The 24,151-nt window shown below is 39.5% G+C and overlaps 1 protein-coding gene across 5 annotated transcripts in view; it reads right to left on the bottom strand.

The window, feature by feature from the left end:
• Positions 1-24,151, bottom strand: part of SORT1 (sortilin 1) — a 67,680-nt gene that overhangs the window by 27,372 nt on the left and 16,157 nt on the right. For all 5 annotated transcript variants that reach the window (XM_055584842.1, XM_055584841.1, XM_055584843.1 and 2 more), the window contains exons 2-6: positions 17,808-17,867; positions 16,323-16,396; positions 6,405-6,507; positions 5,704-5,868; positions 2,607-2,680 (exon numbers count right to left, since the gene is read on the bottom strand). In XM_055584842.1, the coding sequence (XP_055440817.1) occupies positions 2,607-2,680; positions 5,704-5,868; positions 6,405-6,507; positions 16,323-16,396; positions 17,808-17,867 (476 nt within the window). The remainder of the gene's footprint in view (positions 1-2,606; positions 2,681-5,703; positions 5,869-6,404; positions 6,508-16,322; positions 16,397-17,807; positions 17,868-24,151) is intronic.

The following is a 24,151-nucleotide window of genomic DNA, read 5'->3' as shown; positions in this document are numbered from 1 at the left end:
GGCTTGTCCCCCACAACAAAGAACTATCCAGTCCAAACGCCATTAGTGCTTAGGTTGAGGAGTGCTGCTCGAGAGCCCGTGCAGCTCTCCCGTGCAGCTCTCCCGTGCAGCTCTGTGTCAGCCGCCTGGCCATTCCTTTGTCTCCTATTTGGCTATTTCAATTGCATTCTGTGTGCCTTACCTCTCCTACTCCACCACTGAGTTCTTCACAGCAGGTACTAAGTTTTGTTGTTTCCCCTTAGAACCTAGTTCAGTGCTTTGCATGAACTAAATAATTTAGTTCTTTCATCTGAAATAGACAACTAGGTCAGAAGTTGAATTATTTAAACTCTAACTTGGAAAGGGAGTTCCAAGGAACTAGATTCAGACCTTGATAGGACTGATAGATTAGCACCAGCAAAAGGTGCTGGCTATCAGATATAGAGAACAAACTAGGGGTTTCCACTGGGGAGAGGAAGTAGGGGAGAGGTGAGAAAGGGGTGGGAGATTAAGAGGTGGAGACTACTATGTATAAAGTAAATAAGCTACAAGGATACATTGTACAGTGCAAAGAACAAAGCCAATGTTTTATAACTATAAATGGAGTATAACCTATAAAATTTTTGAATCACTATGTTATACACCTAAAATGATTATAATATTACAAATCAACTGTTCCTCAATAAAACAAAAAAGTGCTGGGTCTGAGCATGTTCTTTCAGAGCTTTAGACTGTAAATTTCTAGAAACCAAAGATCTAAAAGGTGAGTAAACAGTTAGCAGGAGCCCAAATCGTATATTTAGACACTATTCAATGAAGCAAGTTAACAAAAGTAAAAATTCTTGTATAAGATACAAAACAAAATACCATTTTAAAATAACTCTTTAGTTTTAAAGATGAGTTTTCTGTTGTTTCCTTTAGCTTTACTGAGGTATAACTGACAACTAAAATTGTAAGACATCTAAAATGTACATTGTGGTGATCTGATATATGGATGTAAAGGTGAGCTTTAATGACCAAAATTATTATAGTCTTATTTGAACACACACTACATATTTTAGGTCTATCAGGAGCAAAATAATTTGTTAACTTTGTTACTTTAAAAATTCCTTCCTGATAAGATCATATAAGATATAAACACAATTAATTAAAATACATAAAACGAAAGCAGACACGCGATGTGTACCACAGTAGTGCTATAAAAACCTCATTTAACTAGCATTTCCTAAAAAAGGATGCTTGCTTAAGCATCATTTTTTAAATGTTTTAGTTAATTTCAATGGACATATTTGGCAATGTCTATATCACACCTTGTCTATATCAATGTCTATATCTATATTTTCCTACCTCTCCAAGCAAAGAACAATAAGTAGCAAACTCTTCCTTGGGATTATGGATCACTGTCATGAACACCAACTGTATGAAACTGTAATGCAATGTTCCCATTAGAACTTACCGAGGCTTTGTGTTCTCCTGAAAGTGAAAGTGAAGTCGCTCAGTCGTGTCCGCCTCTTTGCTACCCCATGGACTGTAGCCTACTAGGCTCCTTGTCCATGAGATTTTCCAGGCAAGAATACTGGAGTGGGTTGCCATTTCCTTCTCCAGGGGATCTTCCCAGCCCAGGGATTGAAGCCAGGTATCCCGAATTGTAAGCAGACGCTTTACCATCTGAGCTCCTGACACAGCACTAAATCCCTCCATCCTGTCTGTTTCTCTGTCTTGTTCTCTGTCTCTGCCTGTTCTTAGAGCTCTTCCTGCTTCCGTGCGGCTCCCAGGCAGCAGACTCTCAGGCTGGTCTGTGCTTGCTGTTTACACTCACATACCCCACTTCTGGCAGCAACCTGCTATCAACTGGGAAACTAGATCAATGAACTTGCTAAAATTAGTCAAAGAGAAAGAAGAAAGAGGCTCTAAACAAGAATCTGAGCCTAATCAGAGTTTGGAGGTATGATGGCTCTTAATTCTTGCTCAACCATCCCCCAAACTCCCCAAATAAATCTCCTTTCATAGAAGGAACAAGCTAAATCCCAGAAAAGTTAAGCCACTGACTAGTAGCCTTTTTTTAAGAGGAACAAAGGTTAGAACAAAGGTGACCTGACTCCTGAGTAAGAGCCTCCTCCACTGAATCCTCTGTAAGCAGATGGGGTGGGCAATCAAGAGAAGTGAACGAATTGTGGTGCATGGGTAGCGTGACTCTGGCAGCCTGGAGGCTCTCTGAGCTTTCTTCCTGATTCCTCACTACATTCCACCTAACTGACCTGGATCTCTAGATGAGGGAGCATAAATGTGCACGCAGAGAAGCATGTAAGCCCTCTAGTCAAAGCAGTATTTTATGCTATTGCAATTGATGTCACCGTGTACACAGAATAAACCTTTTGCAGGCAGTACCTACTCGGTGACGTGCCTTGTTTTATATTTTAACATTTAGTGAGACAAGTCTTCTTTCCCAGCAGAATTAGAAGTTCCTCCAGGTCAAGGTCTATGCTGCACCCCTCTCTCACATCCCTTATGGCACCCTGAAGAGCACTTGGCACCTATTAAGTGCTTAACACTGATTTGTGTGACTTCTGGCAGCATCATCAGGAAAGGTTTAGGGCTCTGCACGGATGGAATCTTCTGTTACTCACCATTTGGCCAAACAGACTGCTTTGTGGATTTCTTCCCACTTTCCCCCAAAATTCTTGGACACCCACAGGCCATTCTGAAAGATTATAAATGACTTATCAAAATTCCAGTTTTATCATGTGCAGCTGCTTGTATGACCTTTTAATAATTCATATCCAATCATTCAGGGCAGTAAAAACACACACTGAAATTCCAGCCAAACTGCCGAGCTCACAGACACACAGATTATGGGGCCCCCCTAGGGTCTTGGATCAGAATAACAAATGCTTATGAAGTGCCTACTATGTGCCAAGTGTACCAGACACTGCACTGGTGATACAAAGATGAATAAGACACACTCCCTGCTCTCAAGGAGCTCATAGTTTAACAAAGGTACACATAAGAAAGTTCAATACACACGGTAAGTGTTATGGAAACATGGTCTCTGGGGTAAGAGCAGGGAAAGGAGAGACAAAGCATCAGAGCTGACTTGTGAAGAAGACAGCCAAACTGAGTCTTAAATGATGAGCAGTGTAACCAAAAGAAGGCAAATGGGAGATGAGATGTCAATGCACAAAGAGATTAGTACAAGCAGAGACAGAGAGGTGATGAAACATCTCAGTGTGTGCAGGGAGCTGAAGCCTTCAGACACAGATGGAGCAACATTCCAAGGTGAAGAGAGGAGCCAGTGCTGGGGAGGGGGCGGCAGCTCGTGCAGAGCCCTCCTTCTGTGCCAGACTGAGGAATCCGGTCCTTATTTTATATGGGATACTTGAAGTAGGGGAATGACATGACCAGTTTTACTTTTTTTAAGAGGAATACTTGGATGACAGTGGGAAAGATGGATTTCAGAGGGTTCAAACTATTAATAGAAGCAGGGAAAGGAGTGACTAATTGTTGCATTAAGAGTTAGTAAGACCTGAAGCCACAGCTGTGAGGAAAAGGCTCAGAAATAATATAGACTCTAGATTCAGTAGAACTGGACATTTTCCTGTAGGGCAGGATGGAGTGCATGTCTGTGTGTGTGTGTGTGTGTGTGTGTGTGAAAGTTGAACACTCTGAGATTCTCGGTGAGGGGAAAGCAGTGTTGTGGAATCTTTAGCCAGCATAAGGATGAATGGAAGAACAATGTTGCTGAGAAAGGTTAAGTCTGAGGGACCTGTGGGACATCTAGCTAGAGATACCCAGCAGACAGCAAGAAAGGCATCTGAAGCCCCAGGAAGAAGCCAGGACCAGAGGTAGGCATTTGAGAATCTTATATTTCACAGTGGTAGCAAAATGGTAAAGAGTGGAAGAGACTACTCAGAGTAAAATGAGCAATGGGGATTTAAGGGGAGGTTGAAAGGAGTTTAAAAAAGAGACTAAGAAGCAATGGTTAGAAGGTGGGAAAGAACCAAAGGGACTGCCACAGAAGCCAAGCAAGTAGAATTCCCAAAAGGAGGTCAATGCTTTCAAGTGCAGCAGAGACTTCATAAGATAAAAACTGACAATTTCAGTGACATTGGCAATAGGAGTCTAGTGAGCTCAGACCCACTGGAGGTGGGACTGAAATGTCCTGGAGCAGCTCAAATGAAATGGTGATGGTTTAGGCAGAAATAACTTCAGCGGTCCTCCACTTTCACCCATCATTCTTCTTTAACTCTTCCTCCTCTAGTAACATTCACCTCCCAGCATTTCTAATTAACCTAATCCTACTTAGAAATAGGGGAGGGTCTGATATCACCTATTTACACTTTAGTACAAATTGGTCCATCTCTCCACCCTGATTATTTGTACTTCAAACTCACCCTTAATGGGAAGAAATTTCAGGTCTAAAAGCATATTGTGCTTGCCTCTCCCTAGGATAGCTGTTTTAATAAACTTAAGATACTTGGTAAGGGTGATGGGGTTTTCAAAGGCATATCAATGGTTCTGTCCATTCCAACAGGGGTCTCTTTGTTCCCTTGAAGGGCCTTCAGCTCAAGCTGCTGCTGCTAAGTCACTTCAGTTGTGTCTGACTCAAGCTGCTGAAGGCCAATTCCCAGGAATTGTTGCTTTCAGACGTGAAGCCTATCCTGTAGGCTAGTTTTCCTCCTCTGGCTGAGTTTAACTCTGACCTTCCTTGAGCCTCCCAGCCTGACCTCAGCTGAAAGTTCTGCCCCCAGAAGACCCAGAACCCAGACCTCTCTTCCAAGTGTCCTTCTCATCCTCCCTATGCCATCCTGTTGCTCAGCCCAACTTGTCTATATTTGATAATCCTATTTCTATTCCCAGAATGGCCATCACAGCAATGGCTCTCAGATTTTAGTGTGCAGGCTTGGCTGGCAAGCTTGTTAAAAACACTAGCCACCTCACTGACACACTATATCCGGATCGGGGCCAAGAAATCTGCATCTTAAACCAGCTCCCAGGGATTTTTATCTGATCCTGCAGGTCAGCAGACCACACTCTAAGCAAATGATGCGAGAGAGCCATATAAACACAGAGTGTTAATTATGACTACTATCATAGTCTGGCAACTCAGCCACTCTGGGCCCTTAACATCCATGATAAAACAGACTGGTCCTCCAGGAATGGTAAAGCTGAGCTGCTCCTCAGGAAACTTTCCGAACAAAGGTGGGAGGGCCACCCGTGGTTTCTGGGAAGAGTACAGGAATGGGATAGGGGGTGCAGGGAATTAGGACTCTGGATATTTAACACATGGGCGTCAAAGACAGACATCAACAGGTTTTTATACTAAGGACTGTGAACAAGAAAAAATTATAAAGGTGTAGTTTGGCCATAGGAAAGACACAATAACAATCTTAAAAGTTTAACAATTTATGGCCTGTCTCTTGCAGAACATGAATGATTAAACTGTTTCCTAGTTCATTACTCTAGTAGTAAGTATCTGTTCACTTAAAAAAAATTGTAATGATAACTAGACACATACCTATCTGGTATAGACAGCATATGAAAATTGTGTCCTTTACCATATAGGAAAACACACACACACAAACCACAAACCCACACTTCACACCATAAGCAGTCACTAGAAGACAGTCCAACATAAAAAGCGTCACCTACACGGCCCTCTTAAGACAGTGCATTTTGAGACTATAAAAACCCCAAAGGCAAGACAAGTTCTTCAACTAGACTTACTTCAGTGCTGAGAGCTAAAAGATAATCAGAATTTTGCGGGCTATACATCATCTGAGTCAGAGGATGAAAAGGGAGATTGGTCTGGACAAAGTTCTTTGCAAAATCTGATGATCTGAATATTCTTCCTCCATGACTTCCTCCAGATACCTCTGCTGTTAAAATCACCTGGTCAGGGAGAAGGAAGTTCAGAACCAGGGTATAATACTATAAAAGTACATGAAGTTCCTCCACCATTTTCACCAGACATTTGTTCAAAAATTTTAGTTCCAAAAGTAAGAAGAGTTATAAAAACAGATTAGTTGATACACTCTCTTCCTGAAGTATTAGTCTTACAAAAAAAAAATACTGTCCTGAGACACTGCATTGTATCTATGAAGATAAGCTTGATCAGTCTGAGATTAGCCAGTTTCCCCAAAGACTAGAATGTTGTCTTTAGACGTATACCTTGTAACGCTAAACAACCACCACATAATTATGAAGAGTTTTGATGCATCTTAGACAAGGTCCAAAAAAAACAACTTGTGTGCAAAACGCCATTCTTTCGTAATCAGTATTAAATTGTTTCATTTTATTATATTGTAAATATTGTAATAGTAAACTAAATATATTGCTGTGTATCACTAGACCATTCAAATATCAACATCTGACAGCCTTGTATATGGTACTATGCACAGTTTTGTACACGTATGATATAGTCTCACCTTCCCAGAGTTCTCAGGACCAATAGCCATGCCAAATTCAGTCCGAATGAATGTGTTATTGATGAGATTTGTGATATCCTTAAAGTTCTTTCCATAGTCCTCACTGAGAGGGAAAAAAAAGGACAAATTTAGAATGCAGAGGTCATGGGCACTGTTGGGTTTGTACCTAGCTTCCCTCACTCTCCGGCAACTTTATCGAGGCACTCACCCTCCTGATTCTACCCCTACCCGCGGTGGTGGGCCTAATTAGTGGAAGGAAGTTCCAATCCCTCATGGGTGACAGAGTCAGGAATGAGGCAAGGACCTAGACTGAGCCAGTAAGAAAAAAGTGGGAGAACTGGGATCAATTAGGAAACACACTTAAGACAATCACTTAATGAAATGGTCTGTCTTCCTTAAGGATCAGTGGTTCTTAACCAGGGTATTTTTGCCCCATGCCCCCACCCCACCAAGCAAACATTTGGTAATGTCTGGAGGCATTGTTCATTATCACAACTCAGGGTTGGGTGCTACTGGCATTGTATTGGCATCATAGTAGGTAGAAGTCAGGGGTGCTGCCAAACATCCTACAATACATGGGACAGTCTCCCAAAAAAAGAGAGGGCCACAAGCATCTGGCATCAAAGGGGCATCTGGCCCCAAATGCCAATAGCATCAACGTTGAGAAACTCCCATGTTGTACTATGTGAATACAAAACAGAATAAAAAAATGCTACAGGCATTCTGATACAGTGAGAGCCAAACTTGAAGTAGAAGCCAACATAAGTGACCAGTACTGCTGAAATAGTTCTGGGATTCCGGAGAGGTAGCCTGTGACGCTGCACTGAATCGACCCATCCTTCCTCTGTGAATTCCCTTATTATTATTTTTTAAAGATTTTTTGATGTGGACCATTTTTAAAGTCTTTATTGAATTGTCACAATATGCTTCTGTTTTTTATTTTGGTTTTTCAGTCCTGAGGCATGTGGGATCTTAGTTCCCCTAGCAGGGATCGAAACCACACCCCTAGCATTGGAAGGTGAAGTCTTAACCACTGGACTGCCAGAGAAGTCCCAATTCCCTTATTACTTAAGCTATTATATTAAAAGTTTGAGTTGGGCTCTCTGCTAAATGTAGCCAAAGGCCTTCTAATTAATTTATCAATGCATTGTATTGTACTCGTGATAAAGCTTGTAAGTTAAGTAGCAGGATCTTGAGTACCTCCTCCCCCAAAGTTACCATCCTTAGGCACAAATCTCTTAATGCATGCAGCACACAGCTAAAGAAGACAGATAAACTTAATCGCAACTCCCAGGTTGTTTAGAGCTTTTCCCAAAAGTTAATTTCAACAATATCTTTGAGAAGTATTAAAGTCAATTTTTAGATTTCAAAAAGTAAGACAAAAAAAAGTCAGGAGTATTTAATACTATGCACAGCTCTAACATGATATATAATGCTAGATCTTAATATTAATTAAATTTCAGTATCATAAGTGATGACCACAGAGCACTGCAAGTCAGTTGCCCATGATAAATGCAATGTACAGTGGTCTTCACTGATATGACTTAAGGGGTGGTACAGTTTTGCTATTAGCCTCAACAGAAAAAGAATCACAGAACCACAGACCATGAGACAGGCAAGGAACTGAAGAGAACATCTTGTCCAACTCCCTTATTTCACAGAGGAGGAGGTTCAAGGGGAAGCAATTAATCAAAAGTCAACCAGTCAATTAAGGGCAAAACTGAAACTACAATCTAATTCTCTTAACGCTCAGCCCCAAACTTGAGACAACTTTTAATTATGTGTAAGGAATTCTTCCTTTGCAACCAGTGGTCCTGCTCTTTCTTGCCAGGGCTTGTGGCCTGTCAGGAAAGGTCCGCTTAGAGGAAACTGAAGAGAGACAGGAGGGAAGTATCTCTGAGAGAAGGTAGAGGTCCCTTCACCATGCTAAAGCAAACTACATGGGACTTTTAAGTTGTCTTTCCATCTCTTAGAACACACACAGAAAAAACTAAATAAAATAGGGATTAGAAACCACCCAACAGATTCCTGTTACCCTTCCTTTGACTTCTGAGTACAAGAAAAGTTCTTATCTTCTAGACAGCAGGCCAAGAGATATGCATCTTCAAGTCCTAGTTCTACAGTGCATACATCATCAATAGCTCAGACCATGTCCTAAAGAGTCTGCAGCAGCTAGATTATCACCAGTTCACAAATCACCCCTCCTTCGTGACATCCCAGGGAACCTCCACAAACCTGCTGGCAAGTGCACTTGCTTTTCAAGAACTTGGCACAACAAACACATCCCTGCCCTTCAGAAAAAGAAAGCAACACAAGGGAAACAAAAAATCATCTGCTACAACACTCTGGCACTTTTGCCAGATAAACAAATGGAGCATGAGAGACCAGTGTCAACCTGCTGGGATTTAAGTAGTGTTTTGTCAAGGCCATGTAGGGCCCAGGAAAATATATATATATATATATATATTTTTTTTTTTAGGATAACCTGTTATTTTTATTTTCATAGTAAGTTTCTATTACCTTTTACAGACTTTTTAACAATGAACTGGTATTATTTTTAAAGTTCAGAAAAAAAATTCTTTAGTAGCAGAAATGGACATCTTTTCTCTTTCATTCCTGAAAGGATTCTTAAAAGCATCTCTTCTGCCCATCTCAGGTTCTCGTTTGCTTCAAGCAAGGTACTTTCCCGACTCATATTGCCAGTCAGGAAGTCCAGAAGATCAGAATATATTTTAATATGGCACTTTGCTTTAAAGTGGCTTTATCTTTTATCAGCATATATATTGGCATACATCATATATCATGGAGAGGAAATCAATGAAACACATTGAAAAAGAAATCACTTTTCAAATTCCATATGATAATTAAGAGTTATGAACAGGAAACATTAACAAAGCCCTGTGAAACCATCTGCTTTAGAAGTAAGTCTTTTTAATAACAATTCTATACATCAAACCTAACAAAGCTCTTTCTGGTTAGCAAAAACAAATGATCACTTTTGCTATATCTGTGGTGTAAACATGTATAAGAATATGTACATTTGTAACAATAAAAAATAGTACTGGAGTACAAACGTTTTTGGGAGGATAGAGCCTAATACCACCAAAGAACATGAAAAATCTAGACATTATTTAAAAAAAGTAATCATCACATGGAGTTCTGATAAGACATAGCATTAAAATTCCTCCTAAGATGAAGGACTCAGGAGGGTATTTTTCCAGAAGACTAACATGTTGACTGACATTCAACCCAAATGCCAATAACGAAGAATCACACCTCCGGTTTTGACCACTTTTCATTTATAATACAGAGGAACTGTGACAATGGGCATTTGACCTGCAGATATTCAATGAAAAGTAACAATAAAAGAATCCTACAATAAATATCTCAGAGAATCTTACATTTTACTTTTTTCAACAATCAAACAAGCATAAATATCCTTGTTTGGTTGATTTTCAGGCCTAACCACTTCTTTACTCCTTTAATTCATTTTTGCCATGATTAAGTCACTATAAATTATTACAATAAAAGCAAAAAGAAAGACAACAAACTCCAAAAAAATTAGTTTTCTAGTTTTCACTAATTGAGAAAGCTTATACAGTTAATCCTCATTATTTACAGATTCCATATTTATAAATTTGCCTACTCAGATTTGTAACCCCAAATCAATACTCATGACACTTTTCTAGTCACTGGCAGATACGCATAGGGCAGCGAAAAATGTTTCACTTGGGGCTCACGTTCCCTTCTGCAGTCCAACAAGCGGCTGGCCTGCCTTCTTGTTTCAGCTCTTATGCTGTGCATGAGTATCTTCCTTACAGTCTGTTTACTGCTCTGCATTTTGCATTTTTGTGCCTTCTGTTGGTGCTTTGCTATTTAAATAGTCCCCAAGCACAGTTATGAAGTGCTGTTTGGTGTTTCTGGAGAAAATATGTGAGTTAGATAAACTTCTTTCTGCAACAGTTGGTTGTGAGCTCAATGAATCAATAATACACACAAGGTATCTTTAAACAGAAACACACATAAAACAAGGTTAATAGACTGATCAACTGATGAAAATGAATGCTGTGGCCAGAAGTTTGCAGGAACCTAATTCTGTATTTCCCCTAGAAGCAATGGCTCAGTATTCACTAATTCAGTATTCATGGAGACTGGAGAACATAATTATTGTGAATGAGAACTAACTGGATTGAGATTTCCAGTTAAAAGATCAATAAGCAGACTGTAGCTTATTAAAATGTTCCAAGACTTACAGACCTGAAACCACTGCCGGGTGAGATGGGCAGAATCTGAATCTACATTAAACTGAATTCCCAATACTTCAGTTTCTTTGTTTTAACCCCAACTGTCTCTGATGCTACCTTATGTGTTTTAAATTTAATTTTCATTGTGTTTTATCCTTATTTGAAAAGGATACATGTTTTCTACAGAAGTTTTGAAAATACAAGTAGGAAAATAAAGAGGGTGAAATATTATAAATAAAATCACACAATTTTTTATCAGAAGGAACGTGAGTATGTATCTGAGGTCCTTATTTTGCTCTGATTGACAATAAGACAATCCTAAGAACAGGATTTTCATTCCCATGAAAATCATGGGAATATTTAAGTGACAAAAACCACCTAGCTTCATGATTTTTATATGCCCTAAGTTTGTAAAAATGAAGGTGCAGTAAAATGCCATCATCATACATTTCAATAAACTTTAAGAAACAAAAAGCAGAAAAATATATTCTGCAAACAGAATTTATGCTAACCTTGTAATTAGAATATGCAGTCATTGCTAATAATCTACTAAGGTGAAAACTGAGCCAAGCATATCATTAAAAAGGTTGTCATAATGAGATGCCTTGGAGAACCTGGTTTACTGAACTCTGCTTTAGTATCTGCTGCATATCTTTATTGTTTATTTATTTATTGACCATGTGGGTTCTTAGTACCCTGACCAGGGATCAAACTTGCATTTCCTGTGGTAGAAGCATGGAGTCTTAGCCACTAAACTGTCAGAGAAGTTTCTGTTGCATATATTTAAGTTATCCTTTTTATTAAACCTCAGGTAACATCCTGAAAAACTTACATTGACTACAGTATAAACTTTAATGTGAAATCTCTTAGAGATTCCCTTACCAATTTCCAGAATTTGAACAACTTTCAATAGGAAATAGAAATCACAAGTAAAACAGTCCAGCAGTTTTCTGTTAACTTGGTATAGAATTTTGCTGTACATAATGTGCTTCACTAAGTTAATCTTACAATGAAAGGTTAGACTCAAAGGGCCATAAAACAAAAAGGCACACAACATTTGTTGCTGAAAATCAAATTGTCATCTTAACTACAGCTGCTGCTGCTAAGTCGCTTCAGTTGTGTCCGACTCTGTGCGACCCCATAGATGGCAGCCCACCAGGCTCCCCTGTCCCTGGGATTCTCCAGGCAAGAACACTGGAGTGGGTTGCCATTTCCTTCTCCAATGCATGAAAGTGAAAAGTGAAAGTGAAGTCGCTCAGTTGAGTCCGACCCTCAGCGACCCCATGGACTGCAGCCTACCAGGCTCCTCCGTCCATGGGATTTTCCAGGCAAGAGTACTGGAGTGGGGTGCCACTGCCTTCTCCGTAACTATAGCTAGTTATTTCCTTTTTAATTTCATATTTGTAACTGAGAGGTAACATTCCTGAAGAGGGAATCAAAATTTATACTATTCAAATATGATTCCCTTTAATTGAAGATATTAGTATGTTATTCAATTCTATCCAATCATTAATGCCCAGGGATTTTATTTCCTAAATCTGTTAACAAACCTCTTTCTGAAGTGTGCTCCCTCTAACTCGACACAGGTAACAGAAACAACTAACTTCCTTCTCCTCACGCATACCTCCATGCGGCGCTGCTTATGGCAGGTGGCATCTGATTAGCTGCCTCCTATTTGAATCCCAAATGAACCTTTGACCACATAAGATTTGAGAGAGAAAGACAATCCAATAAATAATACAATCATTAAAGCTGCGAAAAACAGAAGAGTCTTCAGAGCAGATTCAACAGGCTTTTATTTGATTTCTCAGTTGCACAAGCTCAGCATATTCAGGACTCGTTTTGCTCAAATTGCTCCCTCCCTTTCCCATTTCTGAAGCAACACGTGCCTCTTGGCTGGTGTGTCCAACAACATGAGTCACTTCAGACTAGGCCAGGCCAGCCTAGCTGGGGAGGCAACAAGGCATATTTACAGTCTCCACCCAAATTTTGGAAGAGTTTTCATTTCACAGCAGGGAGGAAGTAATTAATATTCAAAATGACCTTGGAAAAACCAAACAAACCCAACAAACAAAGCTGGTGTGCAAAATGAAGAAAAAGAACCTTAGTAACATACTATACCAGAAACAACTCGCTTTACTCTCTAGTAAAGTGTATATTAGTGGTTTCTCACAAGACTAGACAAATATAGGATGGAAAAAGGCTGAGTCAGAGGGTGGTAGGTATTTAAGCAGAACACAGCAATACTGTTTTGTTTTGTTTGGGGTTGTCTCAAAGTAAGCACAACGCTGAAAAGCAAAAGGACAGGAAAAGCAGTCGTGAAAACACTTCACTCCCCGTGGGTATGACTCTGGTCTGTCAGGTTGGTCCAGTTCTAGCCACGTGATTGAAGAGCACTATAGAGGCTAACATGTGAATTCAGAAAGCAAACAAAAAAGCGGCTGAAGCAACAGGTTTAGAACATAATTCAACCAAGAGAAGGAATTTAGTAAAGGATTCAAAACGTGCAGAGATCAGAGACGAGGTTTTCATTTGCTACCATAATATAAACTGGAAATAAGCATCTTCTTAAGAGAACCCCAAGTAAGACGGTAGGTGTTGCGATAGGGCATCAGAGGGCAGACACACTGAAACCATAATTACAGAAAACTAGTCAATCTGATCACACGGATCACAGCCTTGTCTAACTCAATGAAACTAAGCCATGCTGTGTGGGGCCACCCAAGACGGGCGGGTCATGGTGGAAAGGTCTGACAGAATGTGGTCCACTGGAGAAGGGAATGGCAAACCACTTCAGTATTCTTGCCTTGAGAACCCCATGAATAGTATGAAAAGGCGAAATGATAGGATACTGAAAGGGGAACTCCCCAGGTTGGTAGGTGCCCAATATACTACTGGAGATCAGTGGAGAAATAACTCCAGAAAGAATGAAGGGATGGAGCCAAAGCAAAAACAATAGCCAGTTGTGGATGAGACTGGTGATAGAAGCAAGGTCCAATGGAGATCAGTCCTGGGTGTTCACTGGAAGGACTGATGCTAAAACTGAAACTCCAATACTTTGGCCACCTCATACGAAGAGTTGACTCATTGGAAAAGACTCTGATGCTGGGAGGGATTGGAGGCAGGAGGAGAAGGGGACGACAGAGGATGAGATGGCTGGATGGCATCACCGACCTGATGGACATGAGTTTGCGTGAACTCCGGGAGTTGGTGATGGACAGGGAGGCCTGGCATGCTGTGATTCATGGGGTCGCAAAGAGTCGGACACGACTGAACTGAACTGATGACATACATGTGTGATATTTATCATAGTAGCATTAACAATAGTGAAAAAACTACAACTTAAGTGTCCAAGAGAATAATGATTAAGTAAATTCTTTCAATCTAACAAAAATGATAAGAATTTGACAAATATGGTACGAGCAGTGACTAATCAGAATGGTTATAGTTCATAACATCAGGTGTTGGTAACACTTCCATGTTGGCTGGGGAGGGGGTGTACTTGTAGAAGCTATGGAGGCATCTGGGGGCAGGCAGGAAATCACCTTTTATTAACTGGTATGGAAGGCTTTCAATTCATTAAAAAAACTACTAATAGTACCACAGTGCCAGTACATGCTGGTTACATGCCGTATCTGGCCACTGGCAAGGCAACAGCTAACGGTACCAAGTTCTTATTCCATGATAGGTGCTGCAAAGCACAACTCTCAATGGCTCTAAGGTGGCTGTTGTTATCATATTTCTTTTACAGATGACAAAAAGACTCAGGGAGGTTAAATGACTTACCCAAGTTCATTCTGCTCACAAATAATGCTGAGATTCAACCCCAGGCCTATATGCCAAGAGGTAACTTTACACTGTACCATGTTGCTTCCTAAGACTATAGAATTATATGGTATAACATTAAAGGGGAAACGTCAAGATAATAAACTGTAAATAAGATTACTTGACTTTAAGGTGAATTTTTTTTCATTTAAAATTTCCAATGTTTTATAATATGGTTGCATTGCTTTTTTAATGGAAGGTGAGTTGGTAAGGAAAACTGTATCATAAAGACTTTTACAACAGCAAAGTTTCTTAAAAAATGGAAAGAGTTTACTAAAGTTACAAAAATTTTAATGCATTTTTTTCCTTTCCAAACAGGATACTTTACATCTACCTGAAATGGTTCAACTAGTTTTCTAACTTAATAAACAAAATCACCTATAAATTACAGTCCCTTCTAGAATTAGGATTCTGTAATACCTTGTCAATCCTTATCAAACAAATAAAAATACTATTAGCCTAAGAATTATTAAAGAAGGCAAGACATTCCTTCATTCAATTAATATGTACTGCCTGTCTGTTATGTGTCAGTCATTTAGCTAGTTGCTGGAGAACCCCAAGTTAGTCAAGAACCTGCCTTCCTGCAGTGTACAACAATTTCAAGATGGCAATTCTTTCTTGACCTCTTTTTAAATTAAAGTCTTTGTGTTGAAGGGCAGAAAGCACTGGCTCCAGACTCAGGAGCAGCAGTCAAGGGTCACCTATTGGGAAAAGGAGGCTGGACTGATATATATTAGAGTTTCAACATGGGTTCGCTCCCACCTTGGCCAACGTCAACAATCAAGCAAAGAACCCTGAGAAAGTATGGTGGCTCCTGGGAGATCCTTTGGCCCAGAGGGTGATTTCTATATTATCTGCTGAAATGTCAAATTTCTTTAGGTCCCTAGGCAGAAAATGGGATAGACACACATGATTGAGAAGACAATCAGCAACTTCTGGGAGTTAGCTGGCTTTGAATCTTACAGGTAAGGAAAAGAATCCTACCCTTTAACCAAGCTGGACCTTTGAAAAGACAACTCTCAAACTCTGTGAATGTCACAGTATAGACTATAGTCCCAGAACATATATTACCATCATCATTACCAGGCACTTTGGTAGGCCTGACCTGAGAACCTCCTTCGGACCTAAAAACAATCTGTTTGGGGCTCATAACGTTAGATGAAAAATATTGTCTAATATTTTAGATATTAGGTATCTAACTTCCATGGCAGTCTAGTGGTTAGGACTCCACACTTTCACTGCCAGGGCTTGGGTTCAATATCTTATCAGGAAACTAAGATTTCTCAAGCCACATGGTGGGGCCAAAAAAGAAAAATCACTTGGAAGGTACAGTAAGGATTGTTACTTCAGGAGTATAAAACCATTTTGTCCTAATAAGTAGAAAGATGGTTAAACTCTATGCTGCTGCTGCTGCGTCGCTTCAGTCGTGTCTGACTCTGTGCGACCCCAGAGACAGCAGCCCACCATGCTCCCCCGTCCCTGGGATTCTCCAGGCAAGAACACTGGAGTGGGTTGCCATTTCTATTCTATGCTACCTCCCCACAAATAAATATCCATTTAAATTAACATACACACACTCCTATACACTCTTCCTTTATCTTCTTTTACTGTTCTGCCACTCAGTCAGGTCAACCTTATTTCCTTGGAATTAGATTCCTTTTCATGCTGCTTTAGGTTGCTAATTAGATATTAAAAAATGTGCTGAGGGCGACAATCTGGTCAAAATTTAAGATGGCCAGAAGATTTTTTAAATCAACTGTTAGATCCCATCATGCCTAGAAAAGCAGAGAACTTACAGTCACAATATGTTACTCAATCAAATTCCCCAATCATATGCTAGGCATCTCACCTTCGATATAGCTTGGACTGTCCAAAAGTCATAATTACCAGTGGTACATGGAAGGTGGTTAAGACTAGAATGATCTGGAGAGACAAAAGCATGTGGTCAATAAGAAACATAATCCAATTATATGTTTGCAACATCTGAGTATCAGAAAGATTGCCAATAATTCTACTTCACAGTAGCCTATATTGTAATACATCTGAAAACCAGGAAGGACCAAGTGATTATGGCTTACAATGATTCAAATTATCAGCTTATTTTGTTGAGATGGTCCCAATGCCTACACCTGATGCAGTGTGAAACAGAGCTAATCAACTCCAAATAACAGTAAAGGAAAAACTTAACTGTTTTGTATCCACATTATTCTAAGATATTCTCAGTCAAGAATCATCTCTTTCCGATTACAAGGCTAGAATAGGGTAAATGCTCTAATAGAGGTTGCTATGTCACATCTGTCCTTTTTTTCTTCTCCCTGCTATTAGTTCTCCATGAAATCAATTTTTTAAATAAGTATTTTTCTAGAGAAAACATGCATGAAGATATGATTGTGATAGATTGGAATAAGAGGCTAGGGAGTCTCATACAGCCATTTAACAAGAAATCTTGGAGATACCAACTATCTTAGATAAAGTGATAAATCATGGGAAATAGTGAACAACTCAAATTTTAGAAGCAAATGAGACAGGCTTAAAGAAATTCTACCAGCAATTTAAAAATTAATAACTTGCTCTTTAGTATAAAAATTGTATTTCTTTCGGCTTCTGATATAGCCTCCCGTGCCTCAATGCTCTGATACATACATTACTAGAATACTGGAGTGCATGAGCTGTGGTCCCTGCCCTTGCTCAGGCAGGATAATAACAGAGCAGGTAATGTCAAGCCCTGTTCAAGACCTGAGGCCAATGAATCCTCAGCAAACCTCCTACTGGGAGTCAGGTTACATGCTAGGAGGATTAAGGAGAAGCTTACTGACTGTCTCATTCCCCCAATCCTGGCAGTACCTACCTCCTTTGTGGTTGGGGGAAGGACAACAGATGGAGCTGAACAGTGATAAGCCCATGGCTGCCACAGTCCTTTAACACTAACTATGAGAAAGGATACAGGAACAATACGATTTGGAGGAAAAATGCCAACATGTGTAATGTGCCATTTTCTACTTCCACACAGAAGTTTTCCCAAGAATTGTAAGACTCCCTTTTCACACAGCACTCTTCTCTTTTCTTCTTCTTGCTCATCTTGATATCAAGCAGCCACCAAAGACCAAAAAGGTGTCTAGCTTTCTATTATGGAAGAAGGTGGTCACAAGATGTTCCTAGTTCTAAAAGCAAAACCAAACCAACCACAGCCTTCTGGAAGTCTGTCCTACAAACGCATTTCCTACAGCTGAAGTTGGAGACAATTTCAGAGGGTAAAACATTTAGCACTTAAACTCCTCCAAATCTACACCATCTTCTTGCTAGGCTGAATCAACAAAGTCAAAACATTACTTACCCCAGTGCTGTCTCCAACCCAGGACAAGGATACTGAGCCACTGAGATCATCGAATACATGCTATAAGGGGGAAAAAAAAACATTTAGAAATGACATTTCCTCTTCAATGTTTGACTTCTTTAAATAACACAGACCACTATTACTTTCAAAGTAATTATCTTTACAATTAAAAGGGGATATGGATTTCTGGAACAAAATTTGGAAGAGACAACATTTAACTACTTAACCTGAATCACAAATAACTTGGAAATTTTAATTCTCTCTCACACAAAGTAAGCCAAGCAGATGAGTTCTCTTCACTGTACCAGATGGGGAGATGGGATAATCTATTTGCTTTCTCCAACAGAACTAAATATAAAGATACAGAAAGTATTCTTAGGATATTTTAAAACAAGAGATCACAGCCCACAATGACAGATATAATTGTAATGCAATCAGCATAATTTAAATTTTTCTAAGGAGCCTTCACAGTACAGCCAAATAGCTAATAGCTGGATTCTTTTTGTTTCTAGGCTAATATACCCAAATGACAAGGGAAAGAAGCAAGAGTAAATGCCCTTGTTTCACCTTTTTATTTAATAATAACAACTACAAAAGTAATAATATTAATAATAGAACCACCTTAATAAAGTTGTGGTGAAAGTGAGGAGACAGAAAAGGGAAAGCTGGTATACTGTATCCAAAATATGGTAATCATATTAAAATTCATTATAATAATTATTGTAGGTCCTTTTGAGTTTTGGTTTTCCAATACTTTCTTCTCTATTCATAAAATAATATACATCCATTATAGAAAAAAGTAGATGATAATGTTGTTTAGTTGCTAAGTCCTGTTTGACTCTTGTGACCCCATGGACTGGAGCCTGTCAGGCTCCTCTGTTCATGGGATTCTCCAGGCAAGAATACTGGAATGGATTGCCGTTTCCTTCTCCAGGGGATCTTCCCAAGCCAGGGATCGAACCCATGTCTCCTGCTTGGCAGGTGGATTCTTTACCACTGAGCCACCTGGGAAGCCCAGACAATAAGAGAGAGAGACAACAAAGAAAATATAAATCTTATCACACAGAGATACTCAAAGTTAACATTATGTGTATAATCTACTAGTCTCTATCACTTTTTTAACCGATAAAGAAATAATACCAAAAAGGCCACACTGGCACTTGGTAAAAACTTCTTACTACATATATTAATATTAGAAATGTATACAGTAAGAAGTGAAGATCCTTCCTCTTCCCCACCACAACCTCACCACAGCCCCACCACCCAGAGGAGTTAGTAGTTTGTTGATGACTATGCTTTTCTTTTATGAAGACTTAAAAATATTACAAAGATTTTAAGAGTCTTAAATATGCCTTGCCTTTCCAAATATGAGCAGTTCCTTAGGAGCCGAGGATATAATTTCTATAGTCATTTTTATAGTATGCCCTGTGCCTACCATGATACTTTGCATGCTCAATAAGCATCTGTTGAATTATACATCCTTCCCAAACCACAAAGTTGATTCAAAATACAGCATGTCTATAAATGGTGGGATTCCAGCTGCATGGTCACTCAAGCCACCAATCGCAACAGAGATGTCTGAAGAAACAGAACTCACACATTAACTGTTTGGCTTATCTTCTAATTTTCTTTGGTGGTCCTACTAGATGGGTCGCTAAATTCACTTATGCTACTTTCCCCTGTACTGTAAGTAGCTTTGAGGTCGATGGAATCTCTTGTACAATCTCTGTAAATAGTACACTCAGTGCCACACAGATGGCTTGCTCAGTAAACGCTAGTTAACTCTCACATGCTCAGAGCTTCTCATAGCCACTGCAGGACAGAAAGGCTATTCATACATGTAAGCTGGCCAAGCATCTGGAAAAAGTAGGTCTGCTGCTAGAGACATCTGGAACCAGAAGCTTAAAAACTGACACAGCAGCGCGTCTTCTAAGATACCACACAGGGCAAGACAGCATGTTCTCTTGAGTGAGGATACAGTGTCTGAAATTACATCAATGAGCTCCTTGAGGAGAAACAGGGATATCCAGAGTTTTCACAAATACCAGACAGACTGCATGGGCTAACAGTTATCTAAACAAAGGCTATCTTTCCAAGACAGGCTCTGGGCACAAAAGCTGATTAGGATAAAAGAAAAATTCCATCACTGGAGCTCTTGCTAGCTTGATCAAGCTTTCACTTTTCAGGCAATGTTCTACACACCTGACGCAGTCAGCAGACACACTGGCATTACTCATATCTTCTATTGCTCAGTCACAGAAAGAGGAGGACTATTAGATGACACCAGCAACCCTCAACTTAACCCAAACAAATCAAAGTATAGTTGACCTCATTCACCATCCAGAGTTCCTTTGGGAAAATGGAAGTGAAATTCATTAACTGTAATAGTGGCCTTCTGCTACCCTTAGTCTTCCCTTCCCAGCAACCAATTACATTTTACTTTTGAAAATGCATATACTGAGAAAACTCATCCACCTAGAGAAAATGCAATTAATTTTTTATATTTCAGTCTTTACCACTCTTATAGTGCTGTAAATAAAAGAAAATAATGAAATCAGATCTATCAACAGACCAAAGCTCAGATAGAAAGAAAAGGTCATATGGAAAGGAAACAAATCCAGGAGAATCGGGGAACCAAGACCACAGATTCAATCCTAGCCCTTTAACAGGAAGACTACAGATGTCCAGGAGAAGTGTGGACAATCTGGTCATGGTTAGGAGACAGAATTTACAAATGTCAGCAAAGGGCCATTAATTCTACTGCTTATTTATCATGTTTAACAAAATGTACATGTCATTCTACACTGTGGTAGCATCATAGACATTTCAAAACATGTATTACTTCTAATTATAGCAACAAGAATCATGCCTGACTGCCTCATTAGATCTGAAGCCCATCTGATTCAGGGACCAGATGAACAGGAACCAGGCCTGTTCATTTTAGCAACTAATACACAGCATAGTGTGCTCAGCTGCTAAGTCGTATCTGACTGTTTGCGACCCCATGAACTGTAGCCTACAGACTCCTCTGTTCATGGGATTTTCCAGGCAAGAATACTGGAATGGGTTGCCATTTCTTCCTCCAGGGAATCTTCTTGATCCAGGGATTGAACCCACGTCTCCTGCATTGGCAGGCAGATTCCTTATTGCTGGCACAGTGGTAAAGAATCCATCTGCTAATGCAGGAGACACAGGAGACGTGGGTTCGATCCCTGAGTTGGGAAGATGCCCTGGAGGAGAGCATGGCAACCCACTCCAGTATTCCTGCCTGGAGAATTCCATGGACAGAGGAGTCTGGTGGGCTAAAAAGAGTTGGACATAATGGAGCGACTGAGTGCAGCACAAACAGCATAGCACATGGAAGACAATGAAGATTAAATTCATTTCTTAGAAGAACTACTTTCAGAGCTCTGAAAGGGAGGATATGGAGTGAAAAGATATGGCCAGATCCACTTAATTTCCTCAAGACAGAAATGAGGATGCAATGTCAAAGTTCTATTCTGAGAGGACTTCTGTTTCCAGCCAAGATGGAGTAACATGGATCAGATTTACCTTCCACATGAAACAACTAAAAATAAAATAAAATAAAAACCAACACAGAATACATCAAACAGTAGTTTTCAAGACACTGGACTTTTGGCAATGAAGGACAATGATCCCTGAAAGAGAAGCAGCAAATGATGGCCTTTGGCAATGAAGGACAATGATCCCTGAAAGAGAAGCAGCAAATGATGGCCTACATCTGCCCTAGTGTACTGTCCTGAAATAATTTTCAGGCCATGGTACAGGGAAGGGGAGACAAGGCAGAGTCCAGAGGTCTTTCTCCCTTGAAGAGATGAGCTGACAGTCTGGGGAGGCCAAAGAGGCTGGAGTTCATAGTGAAGTATGTGACAGAGGAGAGAGCTATACAGAATGAGAACAGTGGACATCTACAGATGTGGGCTCCCTAACCACCCTGCCAAGTTTTCATCTGAGTACTAATCATCACATGAATGCTAGGAATCTACTAGAGGCCAGGGCAAAAATGGAAAGAAACAATATCAGGGCCTTACTCAGGCCCAGAAACAATTCCTGTTTCCAACAACCATACAGAAAACCTCGTATTTCACAAGGAACTGGATAGAATACTCAGAAAAGTTTTACCTTGGTAATGAAGAAAAGTTAACCCAAACGCTATTCTAGTTTTGCCTAAAAAACTTAAAAACAAGACCAAAAAGGATCAAACTATTGTCAAGTAACCTAACCATGACCCAGAACAAAGTTCAAGGATACTTATAGGAATATTAAAATATATAGCACTCAAGCAGATAAAATTCACCATGTCCAACAGTTAACAACAACAACAAAAATCCAGACATGCAAAGAAGAAAACAGGACCTATAATGAGGAGAAAATCAATCAAACTGACCCAGAAATAACACAAATAATAACATTAAGGACATTAAAAGTTATAATAATACTCCAGATGTTCACTCAAGAAGCTAGAGAATAGACCGAGCAAAGATGAGCATTAAAGATATGGAAGAGTATTTTAAAAAACTCAAATTGGACTTCTAGAGATGAGAAATATATACCCTAGATGAAAATTACAATGAATAGGATTAACAGGAAATCAGACATTGCAGAAGAGAAGATTAATAAACTGGAAGCCATACCTAGTGGAAACTATCCAAAGAGTAACACAGCAAAAAAAAGGCCAAAAATATAAATATTAACAAAGAATCACTGAGCTAAAGAACTTCAAGCAACTATATATAAACCAATAAATGCACACACACACACACACACACATATATATATATATAATTGAAGTCTGGAAGATGTGGAGGGTGTGAATAGAAAAAATTGAAGAAATTATAACAAAAGATTCCCCAAATTTAATGAAAAATATAAACCCAGAGATCCAAGAACCTCACAAACCCCAAGCTTAAGAAGCACAGTGAAAACTATACCAGGGCAAATCATGTTCCAATTGTTTAAAATTGGTGATAGATAAAAATCTTACAAGTATCCAGAAGAAAAAATGATATTACATACAGAGGAATAAAGAATCATAGAAGATCTCTCTTCAGAAACAATGCAAATCAGTGTATCAAAGTCTTTAAAGAACTGGGGAAAAACTGTAAAGACAGAAATCTATACCCAGGGAGAATACCTTTTAAAAGGTCAGGTTTTAAAGAAGGGTTCTGTTCTGAACTTTTCCATTGGTCCTCACCATTATATGGCAGGATTTTTTTTTTTAAGTTTATTTTATTGAAGTATAGTTGATTTACAATGTTGAGTTTAATTTCTGCTGTACATCAAAGTGACTCAGTTAAACATGTATATATTCTTTTTCATAAGGGTTTATCCACAGGATATTGAATACAGTTCCCTGCGTTATACAAAGTAGAATCTTGTTGTTTATCCATTCTTCTACAATAGTTTGCATTTGCTAATCTCAAACTCCCAACCTCCCTCCCCTGCAGTCCCTGGGCAACCACATGTCAGTTTTCCGTATCTGTGAGTGTGTTTTTGTTTTGTAGATATATTCGTTTGTGTCCCATTTTAGATTTCACATGTAATTGATATCATGGTATTTGTCTTTCTCTTTCTGACTTACTTCTCTTAGTATGATAATCTCTAGATCCATCCATGTTGTTGCAAATGACATTATTTTATTATTTTTAATGGCTGAGTAATATTTCATTAGGGCTTTCTAGGTGGCACAGTGGTAAAGCATCTGCCTGCCAATGCAGGAGACACAGGTTCAATCCCTTGGTCAGGAAGAGCCTGTGGAAGAGGAAATGGCAACATGCTCCAGTATTCTTGCCTGGAATATCCCATGGACAGAGGAGTCTGGCAGGCTACAGTCCATGGGTTGCAAAGAGTCAGACACAACTGAGTGACTAAGCACACACATATACACAATATTCCATTGCACACATACATTTTCTTTATCCATGCATCTGCTGATGGACATTTAGGCTGTTTTCATGTCTTGGCTATTGTAAATAGTGCTGCTTATGAACACAGGGGTGCATGAATCTTTTCAAATCATAGTTCTGTCTGGTATATACCCAGGAGTGAGAATGCTGGATCATATGACAATTCCATTTTTAGTTTTCTAAGGAACCTCCATACTGTTTTCATAGCGGCTGCACCCCATATTGTAAGTGTTTCTTTTTGACAGCCACAAGAGAGGGACTACACCAGTGCAAAAGATCTGAAAGACAGCTGAAATCCCATTTTTCCATGTAAAACCAACCATTCTAGTTCCTAGTTATCAGAGCTTGAATGATCTCTTCTTAGGCATTACTTTGCACAGTGCTTATGGATGCTGCTTGTACTGTAAATTGTACAGA

The sequence above is a fragment of the Bubalus kerabau genome, chromosome 6, assembly GCF_029407905.1.
Source record: "Bubalus kerabau isolate K-KA32 ecotype Philippines breed swamp buffalo chromosome 6, PCC_UOA_SB_1v2, whole genome shotgun sequence".
Classification (NCBI taxonomy): Eukaryota; Metazoa; Chordata; class Mammalia; order Artiodactyla; family Bovidae; genus Bubalus; species Bubalus kerabau.
The sequence above is the reverse complement of the archived record's forward strand: the minus strand, read 5'-3'. Positions and strand labels throughout refer to the sequence as shown.